This window comes from Aptenodytes patagonicus, chromosome 14 (assembly GCF_965638725.1).
Source record: "Aptenodytes patagonicus chromosome 14, bAptPat1.pri.cur, whole genome shotgun sequence".
Taxonomy (NCBI): Eukaryota; Metazoa; Chordata; class Aves; order Sphenisciformes; family Spheniscidae; genus Aptenodytes; species Aptenodytes patagonicus.
The window spans coordinates 8,293,587-8,310,136 of NC_134962.1; the positions used below are offsets into that span (position 1 = coordinate 8,293,587).

The 16,550-nt window shown below is 41.2% G+C and overlaps 1 protein-coding gene across 2 annotated transcripts in view; it reads right to left on the bottom strand.

Annotated features, from left to right (window-relative positions):
- The window catches only part of TSHZ2 (teashirt zinc finger homeobox 2), a 223,926-nt gene extending 208,429 nt beyond the window's left edge, over nt 1–15,497 (bottom strand). For both annotated transcript variants that reach the window (XM_076352350.1, XM_076352349.1), the window contains exon 1: nt 15,360–15,497. In XM_076352350.1, the coding sequence (XP_076208465.1) occupies nt 15,360–15,399 (40 nt within the window). In that variant the 5' untranslated portion in view covers nt 15,400–15,497. The remainder of the gene's footprint in view (nt 1–15,359) is intronic.
- Between the last annotated feature and the right edge of the window lie 1,053 nt (nt 15,498–16,550).

Below are 16,550 nucleotides of genomic sequence, written 5' to 3' on the forward strand. Positions count from 1 at the left end.
TTCTAGATAAGGCAACAATAATCAACTAGCCAAATACACTCAGAAGAGAAAGGGGAAATTCTGAGTAAGAGTACAAAAATGAATCATTATTCTGATAATGTTTTTGTTATTATTTTTGCAGATGAATGTGAAAGCTCTTAGGATTCAATTAAGCTACCACAGCCAATAAAGACAAAAAGCAAAATCAGGGCAGATACTTCCCGCCCAGACACCATGGTGATGGGCACATTAGAAATGAGGTATATTAGATAGATGAACTAGACAGACACATCTAACTGTCCTCCAGTGGACTCATTTGTTTGACAGCCTGGAAAATGCCAACATTCCTGGGATTAAATGAAAATAGAAAATTGCATTTTCACTGTAAAGTATACACAGAACTTTGCTATGTCAGTTTCTCTTTGTTAAAATAAACCAGGGCCCAACCACATCCTCCCAGAGCTACCCAAAGCACAATAAGATAAATGAAAGAGTAACCAAGATGCAACCAACTGAAAGCCCTTACGCTGCTACCCTTTTACCCCAGGATATTAGTGGAGTGATATGACCCGCACACACTTCGATACATTAATTCTTCCTGAGCTCAACACCACCAAAAATGCTAAATTGCCCATCTTGCATTGCTGTCTTGACATCGTATTTCTTTTCGTCATGACTTCCAGCTACTTTACCTTTGTGGGCTGGTCAAACAACTTTTGGTCTGTGGTGCCTTTACTCCCCACTTTGCTCTTCAAGAAAGTAAAAGTTAACAAATATCTTGGATATAAAAAATAAAGAACAACAATAACCTGTGTGATTCTCCCCAGAGGTTTCTGGTCTAGGTTACAGACGGATTGGTGTGGCTTTTGCTTCAGCTCACAGAAACACACATGCATACACAATGACACACGGTTAGCACTTGTGTTCACATTCAACAGCTCCATATTTTTTCCTAGCGCCAGGACGTGCGCTCAAGTACAGAGCTAGATTTGGCAGCATGCAATTTGGCAATCTCAGAGCCGGATCCTGCTCTTGCCCACTCCAGCTTTGACAGAAGTGCCGGCTGCAGCCCGGGGAGCTGTGCGACATCCCGGTGGTGTCAGGGAGAACAGAATCCAGCTCCTTGTGACAGTTTTCCCCACACAACATCACAATCAGCCAAACACATTTGTAATCTACTGCAGCTGGTGTTTCTATAATTGATAGAGATATAAAAGCCCTTTTTGCTAAAGTTGTACTTTTTTTTTTTCTTGGGGGAGTTGTGAGAAAGCAGCTACAAAAAGCAAGCTTTAAATCTCAGATAATGTAGCTCCCTTTAGAATCCCAAGCTTAAAGCAAGTAGTTACGAGTTTTAGCGATGCAAAAAAACGGAGCTAAAAACAAACATTTATTTTACTTGACATAGCAAAACAGTGGATTAAAAAGTTAAATCAATGTGCCGTCTGAACGGTTCCTGCTGTAGCTGCAATTTCAAATGAAATAAGAATGTTATAAAAACTCGCGCATATTAGGCACATTTGGAAATGTCTCCTTGTAACTGTTCTTTAAGTGTTCTGTCTATGAGCACTAACAGGTCACTGCACAGGAAATGCAAAAATATGTTACATTTTAATCAGGGCATATAAAACACTGTCTAGAATGTTACATTGCCCTTGGGAATCTGTAGTAAGTAGGGGAACTTTTACAAAGTCCAGGTCACTCTCCCCATTACATCACTGTAAAAAAAAAATTATTAGGTTAAATTATATAGACGTCATGTATTAGAACTTTCCCAGTTGTAGGACGATGGCTGAGATATGCTTATTTCCTTGGAGAAACTCATAATTGCTCCCTTGTTCCCCTGTACATACTTTGTATATTGAAAATAGTACATTTTAACTGAATCAAAATGTTTCCAAACAATTATAATGAAAGAGGACAAATATAAAAATGAGACTGTTCGTATACTCACTCTAACAACAAATTTCAGCACTTTACCCTAACACACACACAAATTGAAAACCTGCCTGGCTATACCTCATAGGTGATAAAAAATGAAAGAAGGGATTTTAGCAGAGATGTTTGGGAATGATTAAGGTATAATGTCCCTAATCCAAACAAGTGGAAACCCAGACGTTGATGGCATCATAACATCCCTCTGCCCCCCCGCAAATATTTCTCCAAATGATTTACCTCTGTTTAACCCAAATCACAAGTTTATAAAATCTCTAATAAGTTCATAGAAACAGCGAAAGAGTAATGCAAGGGTGATTGTTTTCTAGATTAACATTCTCAGGATTTTAGTTATTTAATGTACAAATTTGGGAGGTGACACAAAACTGTACAATATCCTGAAAGAAACCTGCTCCGCTCTTGCTGATCCTGCTTCAAGTTTTGTCACCGGCTTCCAGATAGAAAGATTCGATTTCTATGAAAAATATCCCATGGGGCAGCAAATGAAATAAAATAAAAACCCCTGCCCCAAGTAAAACAAAAGTCAGAGTCGCAAGGGCCCAGTGCCTGCTGAAGTAAATGGCAGTTACTCACACAGCGACACAGGGATCAGCCCTCTGCAATTTGCATGTTGCGGCATGAGAAGAGATCTCAGACTAACAGGCCCTTTTTATCTAAACAGATATCTGTGGTTGAAACTCCTGGCATTATTCTTTGTATTTTCTCCGAGCTGCTCGCTTTTGTACAACAGCTTCTTAACTGCCAGTAATTTCCACGCTTTGTTCCGGCCTACCTGCGGCACCACGCTCCCCCTGGCCCCGCGCCACCCCAGCCTGCTGACCAGGCAGCTCCCGCAGCTCGCCACGCTGATACCTCGCAACTGCACTATATATATTATTATTATACATTCTACACGGCTTCCACGAACCTCTCAGTGTGCTGCCTGAACTCTTCAATACATCTGCTTAATTCTCGCCAGTCAAGGTGTGGCCCCAAGCCTCGCTGCCCGCATCTCCTCCAGACTCCTAGCAGGGAATCAGGATTATCCTCATTTTGATGGTGTTTCGCACCGGCCTCGCGACCACTCCCGAACTGCCTGCACAACGTCTCAGGGATGGGACATTGCTGCCGCCATTTAACAGACAGGGGGGCACAACTCTGGCAAATTTTAAGTGAATTTTTCTACTTTTTCCACACAGAAGGCGGTCCCCTGGGGCTGAGCGCCCACCTCAGGAGCGCCAGGCCGGGCCCCGCCACAGCCTGGAGGCTCCTCACACTCTGCGCTCCCACCACAAACCCAGCAGCGGCCCTACAGATGGTACCTTTTTTCCCAGCTGAGGCAGATTAATTTCCTGCACACGTCCATCCACTGCCTGTGATGAAGCCAGGGCCCAGCCAGGCTTTTGAAAAAGCAAGCTGAGGAAAGCTAGGAACTGCACATGTGGAACCATACTTATTTCCATCCAGGTCTTAATCTAGACAGAAACTGTTAGGTGCATTCACTGCAAGAGCTAATGCTGAATATCATGCTCTACACTGACCGGGCAATGGAGTCAAGTATACATTTTTACCACCGTTTTCTACAGATAACATTATGCTCTCTGCTCCTGTCCTTACCCCTGCTTGTCCATGTTCTGCTTCCTAAATTTGCCTGCTTCCCATCTCAGGGCCTGGGCTCCAGCTAAACACACAATACAGACCATTTCCTCATTCTCCTTTGACTGCTCAGACCCATCGCTGTCCCTGCAGCAGGGAAAGCAATTGTCCTACTTATCCCCAGCTAAAACGTATTTTAAGGGAATGTAATTGAAAAAGAGAAACCGAGAACAGAGCATGCGTGGTGGAGATGGCACATCGGAGAATGCTGTGTCACCTTCTAAAAATTCTTTGGCAACAGCAACTTTTAGACTTTATAAGTCAGACAAATTTGGGTGGATTTTCTCAGGGAAAGCAGAAGATATCTCTGAAAAATGTTCACGTCACTGCCAGAAAGCACAGTGGTCCCACAGCTTTGAAATAAACCCTGATGTATGTCTTTTAATTTTTTGCCAAATAACATCCTACCCTAAATTTCAGGAAGAACATTTTAAGAAAGGAAACACAGATTTTGATAATGGAAATGGTTGCTCTCAGCAGCTCAGAACTGGAAACATTAGAACCAGTAGAAATCAAGCCTCTCAACAGAAAACCCCAAACAATCTGGACTACAGGAACTGTTGCACCCATAAGATAGATGTTATTTTTGCCGTGCCCGGGGCTATGCAGTACTCCAGCATCCATACAAGAGCGCTCCCAAGGCCTCCATTGGTTTTCTGATTTTTTCAAGATCTTCCCTGGTTTTTTTCCCCTTTTTGTTATCACATAGCTGAACTTTTAAAGTTCATTAAAGGGCTGCCAGGCAGGTGAAGGTGCTGAGCCCTGGTCAGCAATGTTGGCTACTCGTTCTGCCCCATCCACAGCACGTTGCCTCTCCGGTTCAAACAATCCATCTGGCGAGAGGGATCATCAGACAAAAACAACAAAAACATCTATAATTCTGAACACAGAAAAGGTTGATGACTTGGTCTGTGTTATTTGAGCTGTTTTTTCTCATGCACAAGTAAAACAATAACTGGCTGAGGCTACAAAACCCAGGTCTGAGTCCCTGATTCAGTCAGAGGGGCCCTTGGCCTTAAATTTCAGTGCAGACTTAAAAATTGATAAGAACTCCTTTTTAATCATCAAGTATTCAGCTGCTCATTACTGATATACACTTTAATGATGTGCCTTTAAATTTTGGTCTGGTCTTTAAAACACAATTTCCTCAAATTCAATACAAAATCCATTTGTGGATCCAAATTGTGAAATGAGGCCCTGTAATTTTGTTCAAGTGCTTTTTCAGTTATAAGGTATGTTTGAAATACAAAATTGAAGGAGTTTGCTATGTCAGGTGACATTTTGTTAGCTTTTGACAAGAGAAAATATTTAATAACCTCATTTTTTTCCTGCTCTGAATATTAGTTTAATTGTCACAAATAATTAAACGCTTACAAGTAAAAGACATCTTCAGACATTTTGACAATACATATTAAGAGATGCTTTAAGGGAAATCTCCACAGATCGGCTTTTATTTGTTATGCTAAACGATGATGCATCCTGATTGCATTTGTTCCTTATTTGTGTGTGCAACAGGAGATGTACTGTGAATGATCTGTAAGGAATAAAATGACAGTATTTGACAGGCTAGGAAATGTCTGGGCAAGGATACAGGATAAGGAACCCTAAAAGGGCACTGTTTGTGGAGGGGCAATGGGATAGAGACACTCCCTTCAATCTAAGGCAATGAAAGGCGTCAACAACTAAATTACAGTTAATAACAGTAAGAAATAAACATAAATTACAGATACAAGGCTCAAGCTCAAGGACTTTGGACCACTAAAAATATATATTATTATATCAATTATCAAAGAGAGACAAATTCCCATCCTGGGAATTTGCATACGAACTCTAATAACCTACTATTCAGAAATAGAGGCAAGCATTAATTTCCACATGAAAAGGAGCCATTGGAGAGCTTCCCAAGTCCCCAGCTCCAGAGAAGAAAGCCCTACCTGGTGATTCAGCAACGAACGATCTGGCCTCTGTTCGAGAGGGTAGCAGGTGGTCTCTCAGGTATGGCAGATTAGCCCTATATTACCTAAGATTTATTCTGAGTTCCTGTCAATATAATGGCTGAAACGACCATTCCTGAAAGGTAATATGGTGAGAAAATAAACATAAACAATCCTTAATGAATCCATAGGCTATTACTTGCATCATATTTCTTCTATAGGCAATACATACATCTCCAGAAAAACAATGCTGCCCTTGATGGAGGCTTAACAGTTCCTGTTTGCACCAGAGAGGGAACTGAGGAAGGTCCACGGGAACTGCTTGGCGCTAAAAGCTTTTAAAAATTCAGGTCTCTCTTTAGATGCCCAGGTAAGGATTTAGTCTCTTAACATTAGAAGCTGACTTACAAAAATCGGAGCCTCAAACTTTATTATCAGAGATTTCTAACCACCTCTGGCAGTCTGGGTGGAGGAAAATGTGTATGACCTGTTTAGTTACAACTAGACGAGGTTTTTCATATTTCTTAGGGCAATGCATTATATACTGTCAGAAATACAAAGCTAGATCGCAGGTCTGACAAAGAAATGTGGAACAGTATATGGGGGGAAAAGTAACCATAACCAAATTCTCTGGTCCTGAAACTTATCACTGACCAAAAATGCATCTGAGGATAATTTAGGGAAGTTAAAGAACTTAAATTATTCTGCTTAAAACTGTTGCCTAGTAAAGCTCCCTTGGCTTGTTAACAGAGCTCTGCTTTCTTTGACTGCAAGTCCTTCCACTTTTGGAAGCTCCTGGGCATGAGCAAAGTGCCGCCTCCTCCGCCACAGGGAATTGTACAGAAGGGATGAAACTGCCTTTCCAGCTCCCCTCCACGGCCAATTCCCCGTGCTGGAATCTGGGGAGGTGGGCTGCTCCCTCTTCTCACCCCAGCAGCAGGCATGTGGTTGCCTTAAGCCTCCAGCCCAGCTTTCTCCCCTGGAAGTGTGCTGATAGAAATGTGATCTAGTACCTAGGGCAGGGAATTAGGAGCAAATGCTGTTTGACCTTGAGCAAATCAGCTAATACCTTCTGGCTTCAATTTGCCTTTCCGTAAAACGGGGAAAAAATATTCTACTTCACTGGGGTTATTCTGAGGAGTACATAGCATTAGTAAGAAAACCTTGGAAGAAATGTGCTAAGTGTGAAGAAATATTACTCCACTTCCTAACAAAGCACACATATACGAGCAGGAACCGTGCAGCTAATCAAAAGCACTAGAAAGCTTTTAATTTTTTTAGCATTTAATGCTACAGATGATCAATATAACTACTTAGCTTCTTTCACCTTTCACATGTTAATTTAATGCTACTTGCACTGTGCTTATAAATGTTATGACATGGCTGAAAGACACATAAAAAAATTAATTTTGGTAGACCAATATACCAGCTAGCATAAGGTTATGTTTCTTCGATACAAAACTGTACATCATGAAAAGATCCAGCTCTTTTCTGTGAAGTCCACTCATGCTGCAGGAAGTAAATGAGTTCTTCCTATATGTACAAAGAAAATTGCTGGCCTTATGAATTGTGGTGGTGATTCCCAATGTAATTCACAGAAAATTATTTATATGTGGAAAATTCAGAGTAAAATCTTTCTACCAAAAAAAAATTACTTCTGTCCAAGTGGAGGGTGAGTGATAGAAATAGGTTTGCTGTCTGCACATACCGAACTGCACTAATGTGCAGATTTTCCTTCCAATCTCTAAGCAGAGTTTCAATAGAAAAAACCTTTGCTATTAAGGTATTCCAGAGAATTAAAGTATTTTCATTAAAAACAAGAACTGTGTGCTGCTCCTTTATCAATAGAAATTCTGCACTGATTCCACATAAACAGACCAAATATCACTTGAGCAATGTTGCTTTGGGAATATTTAACAGCATTTTTTAAGTTATGAAAGCAATATTGAATGAGATTTACTACAATTTAAGATAAGTGGATCTTAATTTTATATGAACAGAAAGCAACCAGAAAAAGTTCTGATTATATTGTGCTGGAATATTAGGCCTTGTGCAAAATTGCCCCTTTTCTCTTTTACATGCATAAAACCAAGCACAACAGGCTTTTCAATTAAATGAGTCTTTTGAGAGAGATGCAGGAAGAGCCAGAAAGCTCCTTAAAACTTTATTGCTTTTCATCTTTGTCAGGTAGGGATGTGTATTAAAAATGACCTGGTCTTTCCAGTACACAGTCCTTCGTGCAAGTTTTTTCTTCCTGTTTGACCTATCAATTTTAAGAGTTTCCCAAAATGGGAATGGAAGGGTTGATCTGGATCACTTTTCCCCGTATGCTCAGTAGTTTTGCTTTTCTATAGCCATCTAGAGCTAAGGATGCTTCCCATAGTCTCTTTAGCATTGTGAGTAACTTTAATGAGCCTCAGTATCATTAGACGATAGCAGTTTACAGAATGCAGGGAGAAAAGACACAGAAAGCAATAAGATACAGCTATAATAGATACAAGCCATGGAGATGAAAGAAAGAAGTCAGCATCTCATTTGCATTAATACAATAAAAATACAGCATTAATGTTGCTAGTTGTAAATTTTTTTTTCAATAAAGTTGAGACTGATTATATCTGAAAAAAGGCAGGCTGTGCATTCCTCGTAGGTCTTGCAAGTGTTTAGGCTTTAAAGAACAGTTACTGGCTATTAACTTTCTAGATTCAATTGCCACTAAAAACAATCTCCTTAAAACTTCAATTGAAAGCCACTCCTCAAGAACTGATGGTCTGTTCCCTCAAAACTGCTTTGTTTATAGCAATACAAATTCAGAGCTACTATTCACGTAACTCCACTCCATCATTATGTTATGTGTTTTGTTTACTGGTACTATGTGTGTGTATGTATATAATTATATATGCAGACACATACACCAGTTCATCACCAGAACAAGTCAAAAGCAATATTGCCAACCTTCTTTATCCATAAATCATGAAGCACACCCTCAAAAATCATGAGACTAGCTGAAAATTATGAGATGTTAAAAACAGTCACTTTGAGAATCATGGCATTTTTCTTCTGGCATAAGAACTCTTAGGCTGCATGTTTTCAAGCTCCTTAGTTCTCCATAGCAAGGAGTTTAAAATAAATTTTCCTTTTAAAATGCATATTGGGCACTTGCATAATCACCAGACTCCAGGAGCTGGGGGTTTAAAGAAAATAAACACTAACAAAGGACTTTCAGTGGACACAGCTCCTAACATCACAGGAATTTTAACATTTGGGCAAATATCGGTAGAATAATCAAAACCTGCTCTAAACAACTGAGCTTTCCAGCTTGTATCAGTAAGAACGGTGCATCTCTCTCCCAGGCAGGCGCTTGTCTCTCCTTTTCGCAGGTATGTATGTCTGCATACCTGAAGAGGACCTATTTCCAATACATTTAGGACTGTTTGTTCTATTTAACTGTGGAATTTTACCAATACTTGGGACCATCGGGTGCTGCACATTATAAACGACGTATTTTTCACAATCTAATCTTGTCATTTTGAAGCTATTGTTGTGACTTTCTTTTTCCTAGGGCAAAGGGGAAAACATTTATTTTAGGGAAACAAAGATTCTCTTCATTTTCCTAAATGAAACACTTAATGCAACGCTTAGATCATAAGACCAGTTTTTCTACTTCTTTTTGCCTGAAAAACCTCACAAGGTAACTGATGAAAAGCCAGCAACAGTTAAAAAGGGATGTGTAAATCTAATGGGAAACAGTGTGCTTCTATGATGCGTTTCTCCTTGAAACCTTAAAAAATACACCGTTCGCTGTCAAGGCACTTCTGAGTTGCAGAAGCCGTTATTATAACATGGTAAAAATGACTCGGTGCCACGATGCAACAGCCTCAAGTGAGAGGTCACCTTAATGAGAAAGAACTGATTTTAGTCCCTAAAACTACAGAGAACTTTTAGGCTTCCGATTTGCAAAACCATCTTCATGCATTTACTTGAGAGCTGCTGCTCGTGTGCACAACATAACACTGCACGTTAAAAAAGGATTCTTTAAAAGACCGTATCATCTACGGGTATCAAGAAACAGTGTTCGATAATTAACACAGAGAATGGAAACCTGTTTGAGAAGTGAAGTTAGCTGAGCAAGCAAAATATCTCAGTCATACAGACTTTAGAAAAGAATAGCATGCAACCGTTAGTAACACAAGTTACAAGCAGAACTCTCCCTAGATTTAAAGCTTAATGGTAGAATCTGGTCCCTCTTCAGAGGCAAAACATTAGTAAAGAAACATGTATATTTAATTTTGCAGCTAAACAGCCCAGTCTTACATAGACAGTCTTTACACAGGCCAGTTACCCATTGAAGCAAAGTGCTGAGTAAGAGCTGCAGAACTGGACCCACTCTCATGTAAATTATTGTAATTAAATAGGTAATGAAAAATCACTGCTCTTGCACAAATGAAATGTAAGACTTCAGCTGAGTGTAATGTGTTTCCAATTGACTCTTGTATCAGATTCCGGAGACAGATGAAAATGTCTCTCTGCTTGCATGAGCACGCTTTAGAGGTAAAACTTCACAAATATTTTCATTTTGCAGAGAAAAGGGAAAAACAAAGGCTTATTTTAGTGGTAAAGTCAGTAGGATCCCCCTTTTTTAAGGCATAATATGGTACACACATGTCTCAACCCGAGAGGCATTACAGAGAATTTGAATCATTTTAATTCACATTTGCTAATAATATGTCATCCAGTAGAAGAACCAGGCCTTATTCTTCCCTCCACTAGCTGACATGATATTTTTTTTACATTTGAGCTCTTAAGATCTGCACAATAGCTTAACACAATAAGTGTTCAGCCTCTGGTTCCAACTGTAATTGATAGAGTACAGTTCCATTCCCTCTGCTGCTGCTAAGTTGGGAATTGCCGCCACAGCAACTGACAGCTTTTTTTTTTTCCATGAGTCTGGAGTTGCTCTCTGGGAGTGATGTCCTCATCGGGATGGGAAGTAAAATGACGGGAGAAAGGCTCACCCTGGCCCTGTGCTACGGAGGAACTCCAGGGACCTCTTCTAGGGGAAACAGTTACTTGAGGTGGGTGCTACTAATGAGAGCAAAAAATCAGGAGGAGAAAGTGCCGGGAGAAAATACCAAAATCCTGCCGTTTTGAAGAAAATGGGCTTTTCGATTAGAGAGCACAGAAGAGGGAGAGCATTATGCAAAAGAATTTCTGACAATGAACATGTTTTTAGAAGTGCTATAAAATTGTCATTTATTGATGGAAACATCTTTGATATCACAGTCACAGGGGCTGAACTCTTGGTGAGTCCGACTCTTTATATACTGATACTATACTGTGCTTTGATATGTGAGAGTAAAATTGAAATAAGGAAACAGTAACTAAAACGAGCGTGATTTAGAATTGTCCCATTCAGGCCTGAGTTTTGACATGGGAAAAAATTACATAGCAGCTTCGGGCTTAGTAGCCGATTCCAGAATTTAACGCAGATGGCGACTAATTTTGGTGCCTCTTTAGTTCCAAAAGTACCTATTTTGGAATATATTTAATTAACCAGGATTTAAAGGCTCCTCTTGTTTGCGAACACCTTGGCTTTTTTGTCATCTGTCAGCATCGCGATGTGCACAGTAACTGAAAGGTTCTGAGGCGTGAGCTATTTAGGTGGTTTTGATGTGCACTTGCTTTTCTGGAGGATGTTTAAACAAAGCAGTGCTGCCATTTCTACAGTTTCATTCAGAACTGCTTGCTTGGAACCTGCTTCTATTGCCCCTATAATAAAGGATATAAATAACACTCGAAAAGCCATAACGCTCTTGGTTACTAATACATGTATATATCGCTTCCTTTCATCACAGAAATATACATATCGGACCTAGCCGGTCATCTACTCTGCTCTCTGAAGAAGCAGAATTTCACTTTCTAAATATGTTTCTATTTTAAATAACCTTTTACTACTAAGGTGCAAACTGCAGCTTTAAAGTACTGACTGCTAACCGTCTTCTGTTTGCTGCTCTGTGAGGACTCTTCCAAAAACAAAACTGTGTTATTCTACAGCTCCAATAAACAAAATAAATGTGACTGATATCTGTTTCTGCTGTACTTTTCCAGAGCTTTGGTTCTTAGCTAGCCTATTGGAGCTGGGAGAGAAAGAAAAGAAGAAACACAAAATTGCAGCCGGAAAAGGTGTTAAGTCCAGATTCCTCTTTGCAGGCTTTAAAAAAGCAAACTAGCAATTCATGATCACAAAACAAAATATGCACATTTAAACAAGCTGCACGGGAAAGGAGAGTTTAATCCAGTGAAATTGTGTTTGAAAGCTATTTCATACCCCTAGGAATAAAATCTGAATAGCAATTCTGCTTTGCTCCCACCCTTTTTCCACCCTTCTGTTAATATATTACCATTTGTTATGGAATCGTTACAAGACTTCTACCCCAGAGGTGGCTGCATTTCATTGAAGGATGAAGTACTTTCTGGGCCTGAGTCTCTTCTTACTCGCAGGAGCAGACAGTACTCATTGCAACTGCACTGACGCTGCTAGTAAAGCTATTTTTGATTTGCACCTGAGCAAAAGAAGAATTAGGCCCACAGTTTGTAAAGCCCTCTGTGATTCATTTGGGTGAAAGCTACAACACAAATGGGTTGTTTATTGTAAACAGAAGTATGACACTAAAGCAGGCACTGATAGAAAGAGCTGTAACTGTGTGCTTCAAGAATTATCGAAATGGAAATGACGATCTCAAAATGGAATGACGATTCAGAAAAGATTCGGCCCTGGAAAGATCAAAATGCATTTGACATAGTTTCGCTGTTGATGTGAAATAAAGTGTCTTTAAAAGTGTAATTTGAGATCAAAAATACCCATCATCAAACATACATAGTGCCCCATTTATCCAATTACACTACCTTGTTTCATTACAATGGTCTGTAATATATTTCTTAGGAATACAAGGCTTAAAATTAATAATAGAAAAGGACAAAATTGCCATGTATATTTCTCTAGATAGATTTTCATCTAGCAGCAGGACTTCACTTCTGATTCACTCGCTGGTTCTCTCTAACCTTTACATTATTCATTAATCAAACTAGAGACCTGCTTTCAAAGTCAGTGCATGGTAGTAATTATTTACAGTTGTGCATAGTATTTAATTTTAAGCAATGACAAAAGCAGGCATGTCCAGAATCATAAGGCTTATCATTTTTCTTCCGTTGAAGGTGAACTATCTAAAGAAGCTAAAAGTTGCAAACTTCTCTTCAATATCTCTGCTGCCATCAAGACAAAATGCAGTGCAACTGATACCTTTGAACTTGTACAACTAAAAATAAATAAAAGTGAAAATTAAGTAATATATAATGTATTAACTCCTTTAAATAAAAGGAATAAGGAGCTTTGCTATCAGCCTTGATGAGTGATTCATTTCTTATTGCACAGTCTGTCTACTGTCACTTTGAGGTATTTTTCACCATACAAAACAGAACCTCAGTACTATCCCTGAAAATGAAAGTCAGTTTTAAGAACTATATACAACAGGCACGTCTGCTCTTCGAAACCCTCTCTACCCCCCCCCAACCACACAAATACAACTTCAGAGCAGAACTATTGCAAATGTATAAACCTACTTCAAATAAGTTATGCTGGATGAAACTGGACTGCATTTGCAGTATTTTGCTCACCTGAAATAACACGGATCTGACGACAAATATAATCAAAGAAATGCACCACTAAAGAGCAATGCACATTTTATAAGGAGAATAAGAAAGGAGAGATGTTATTGTGGCCATTCAAATTTCTACCTCATCATTAAGATTCTCAGAAATACCGTAGCGTTCTGGATAAAAACATATCTTACTGTATTCTCAGCAGGGAAATCCCGGGAAACAACAGCATGGGCTTTGCTCGCAAAAAATTTACTTACTCTGTAGCCTATGTTTCTAAAAAAGAACAGTGTGCCCCTTCTACAAAAAGATACTACACACATTCCAAGTGAAAATTCTACTTTGAAAACAAAATAAAATGAAGCCTCATACTCCTGACAGAGAGAAAAAAGGAGCAATTCTAGCACTGTCATTGTGATGATCAGCATCCATGAAAAAATAGCTATTTATCCTGCAAGTTGAAAACGTTAATGTCTTATTCAGATATAACCTCTTTGTGAATAAAACAATAATAGCAACTCATCAGAGAGTTCTTCCGAATACCTATATATATGCATTTCTGGCTCAACTATTATTTACGGTTAAAGGGGATCTTTGCTTGCCAGGAATCATACTAGCAACCTGCATAGGTACATTCATTGGTCACGTCCCAAAAGACTCTGTCTGCATGCCATTGTCCTACACCTATATGAATATGGCAAAATATGTAAGTTTACAAAAGTTATGCATGTCCCAGTTCTAACATTTACCCTTGAATGAATCCCAAGCACTACTTTGCAAAGTTTATTCAAGTATGCCACTAAACTTGCCCATACATTTTGTCCCACATATAATATGCTACACCTAGAAAATATTCAGAAGGGGGAGGAAAAATTAGTAAACCATTTTTAAACTAAAACCATAAAATACTAGTTTTCTTTAGAGAACAAATCTGATGAAGGAAACAAAGAAAAAAAGAAGGGAAAAAAACCGCCTACATTAAAAGCCAAACAAGATAATAATTGTGCATGTCTGGCTAAGAGAATCTAGAGGGCAAGCCTTACGTCATTGGCACTTGGGTTACCATGGTGAGTGATTTATTGATATATATCAAGAATGAATAGATCAAAGGCAGCAAGATGACAGGTGATCAATCAAATGTCAAATCAAAGCTGGCAATCAACTGGAAAGCTGATTTTTCAGTGGGTGGGTCTGGCAGAAGAAAAATGAACTTCCATATTGCGCTTCCCAGAAACAAAACCCCACCACACTATTAAAAAAAAATAAAAAGCAATTAAGCAGCCTGAAAGAAAACTCTTTGAAAAGATTTACTATACAGGCCCACTCATCTGTTTCTTTTGCCTGGCCCCCAAAAGAACACCCTACAAACGACAAAACAAAACACTTCCAAAGTTGCAAACTGTTTTCTTCTTAAAAAAAATAAATTGCAAAACCATTTGGCATGTGCAAATATATAAACTCGGCTACAAAACAAAAGAAGGATTTGATTTGAAAATGTGGATTGTCTTCTAACAGTCAGAACGTTTCATTTTATTTCCTGTTGCAATTTTCACCACTGATGATCAAAGGCTGAACTTCCCCACCGGGTTCATCAGCAGAGACAGTCCCTGTACTATTTCAGGCATACACAACGCGCGCGCACGCACACACACACACACACACACACACACACACAGCCCCGGCCAGCATTGCCACCAGAAACACGGCGAAATAAAAGATTAAACACACCGACCCACTTCGCGAAACAGACGGTTTAAAAACAAAAACCACCAGGAGGGGGGGGGGAAATCAGAAAGAAAGAAAGAAAAAAAAAAAAAAAAGACTAAAGCGGGAAGCAAATGGGAGGCTGCTTTCGGTTCGGTAAGGGAAAGGGGCCGGGGGAGAAGGGGAGCCGAGTGGAAGAAAGTTGGGGGGAAAAGTTTAGCCAGGGCAGGATGGGAGCTCGGAGCAGGAGGCAGCGGGGACCGAGCGCGGTGGGAGCGGCGGGAGGGTGGAAGGGGACAGCCCATGTCAGAGTAAAGATCTTGGCAATAAGGAATGAAACTGGCTCACAGAGTTACGAAGGGAAAGGGAGGGGGAGGGGGGTAAATAAATAAAGATCCAGCCCGGAAAAGCAAGGGTGACCCTAAATAATAATAAAGATGGGGGGTAGGATTGGAAGGAGCGGAGAGACAGAGGCTGTGTAAGTGGATGGCTTCTCCTTACCTGCAGCCCGTTTGGGTGCTTGCTGTTTCCTCCTTGGCATCGCTCTACTTTCTCCAATCTCACTTCTGTCCCCAGATCCGAGAGCCCTGAGACGCTCCTGAGTCGTGTTTCTCTGCCTCTGCCTCTCAGCTGCTTTCCCCAACACCCCCCTCAAGCCTCCCCTGCCCCCCTCCTTTCCACTTCACTGATAGGAACCTGTTTGGTTTTTATTTTATTTTAGAGATCTAGGTTTCTTTCTTTCTCTCTCGCTTTCTTTTTTTTTTTTTGGTTGGCTTTTTTTTTTTTTTTTTTTTAACTGTTGCAACACTTGCTTTGCTTTGATTCAAACATCCAAGCTCAGGAGCAAATGAAAGGCGCCCACAGTGCCAGAGAACGGTAATAAATAAATAACAAAATAGATATGTATATATTAAAAAGGCAGCTCTGGAAAGACTGTGGGGCTGGCTGCTTCCTCCCTTTCCTCTCCTCTCCTCCTCCTCCTCGCAGAGCTGTATGGCGGAGCGGTGCCCGGGTGTGCGTGGTGTGTGTGTGCGTGCGTGTGTGTGCGCGGAGCGCTGCAGGTTCCGTGCTGTCAGATGCCAGGCAGTGAGTGATATGGGAGAGGACAGGGAGGCTTTGGATGGAAGGAAATCTGGTATTCACACACACACAGGCACACACGCGCGCACAGGCACACGCGCGCGCACACACACACACACACACACACACGCACAGGCAGGGCGAGGCGATGCCAGCAAACATCGATCCACTGAGCAAACTGAACATTAACAAACTCCTCCTCCGCGACCTGATGACAGGATGAAATTTACTCCGCGCAGACAGGCGGCAGAGCAGTTTATTAAAGAGACAGGGCGCGCCGCCGCCGGGCCCGCCAGCACCTGGGGCGCGCGCGGCCCCACCCGCCGGGACGACCCCGCGCGCGCCCCTTCCCCCGCGCCTCCCCCCACCCACGCGAGACCACCCCACGCGCCCCCCGGAGGGTCGGTCTCCCGAGGGAGGGCGCTGCGGGGAGCGGCGGGCGGCGGGCGGCGCCCGGGGGGGTGGCGGCGGCGGCGGCGGTGGCGGCGGGCGGCCCCCGGGGCGGGGGCGCTTTGGACGGGGCGGCAGCGTCCTTCGCCCCGTTTCACCCGGGAGAGGCAGGTACACGGGCGTTTTCGCTAGAATAACGGGGGTTTAAGGCGATTCCCCTGG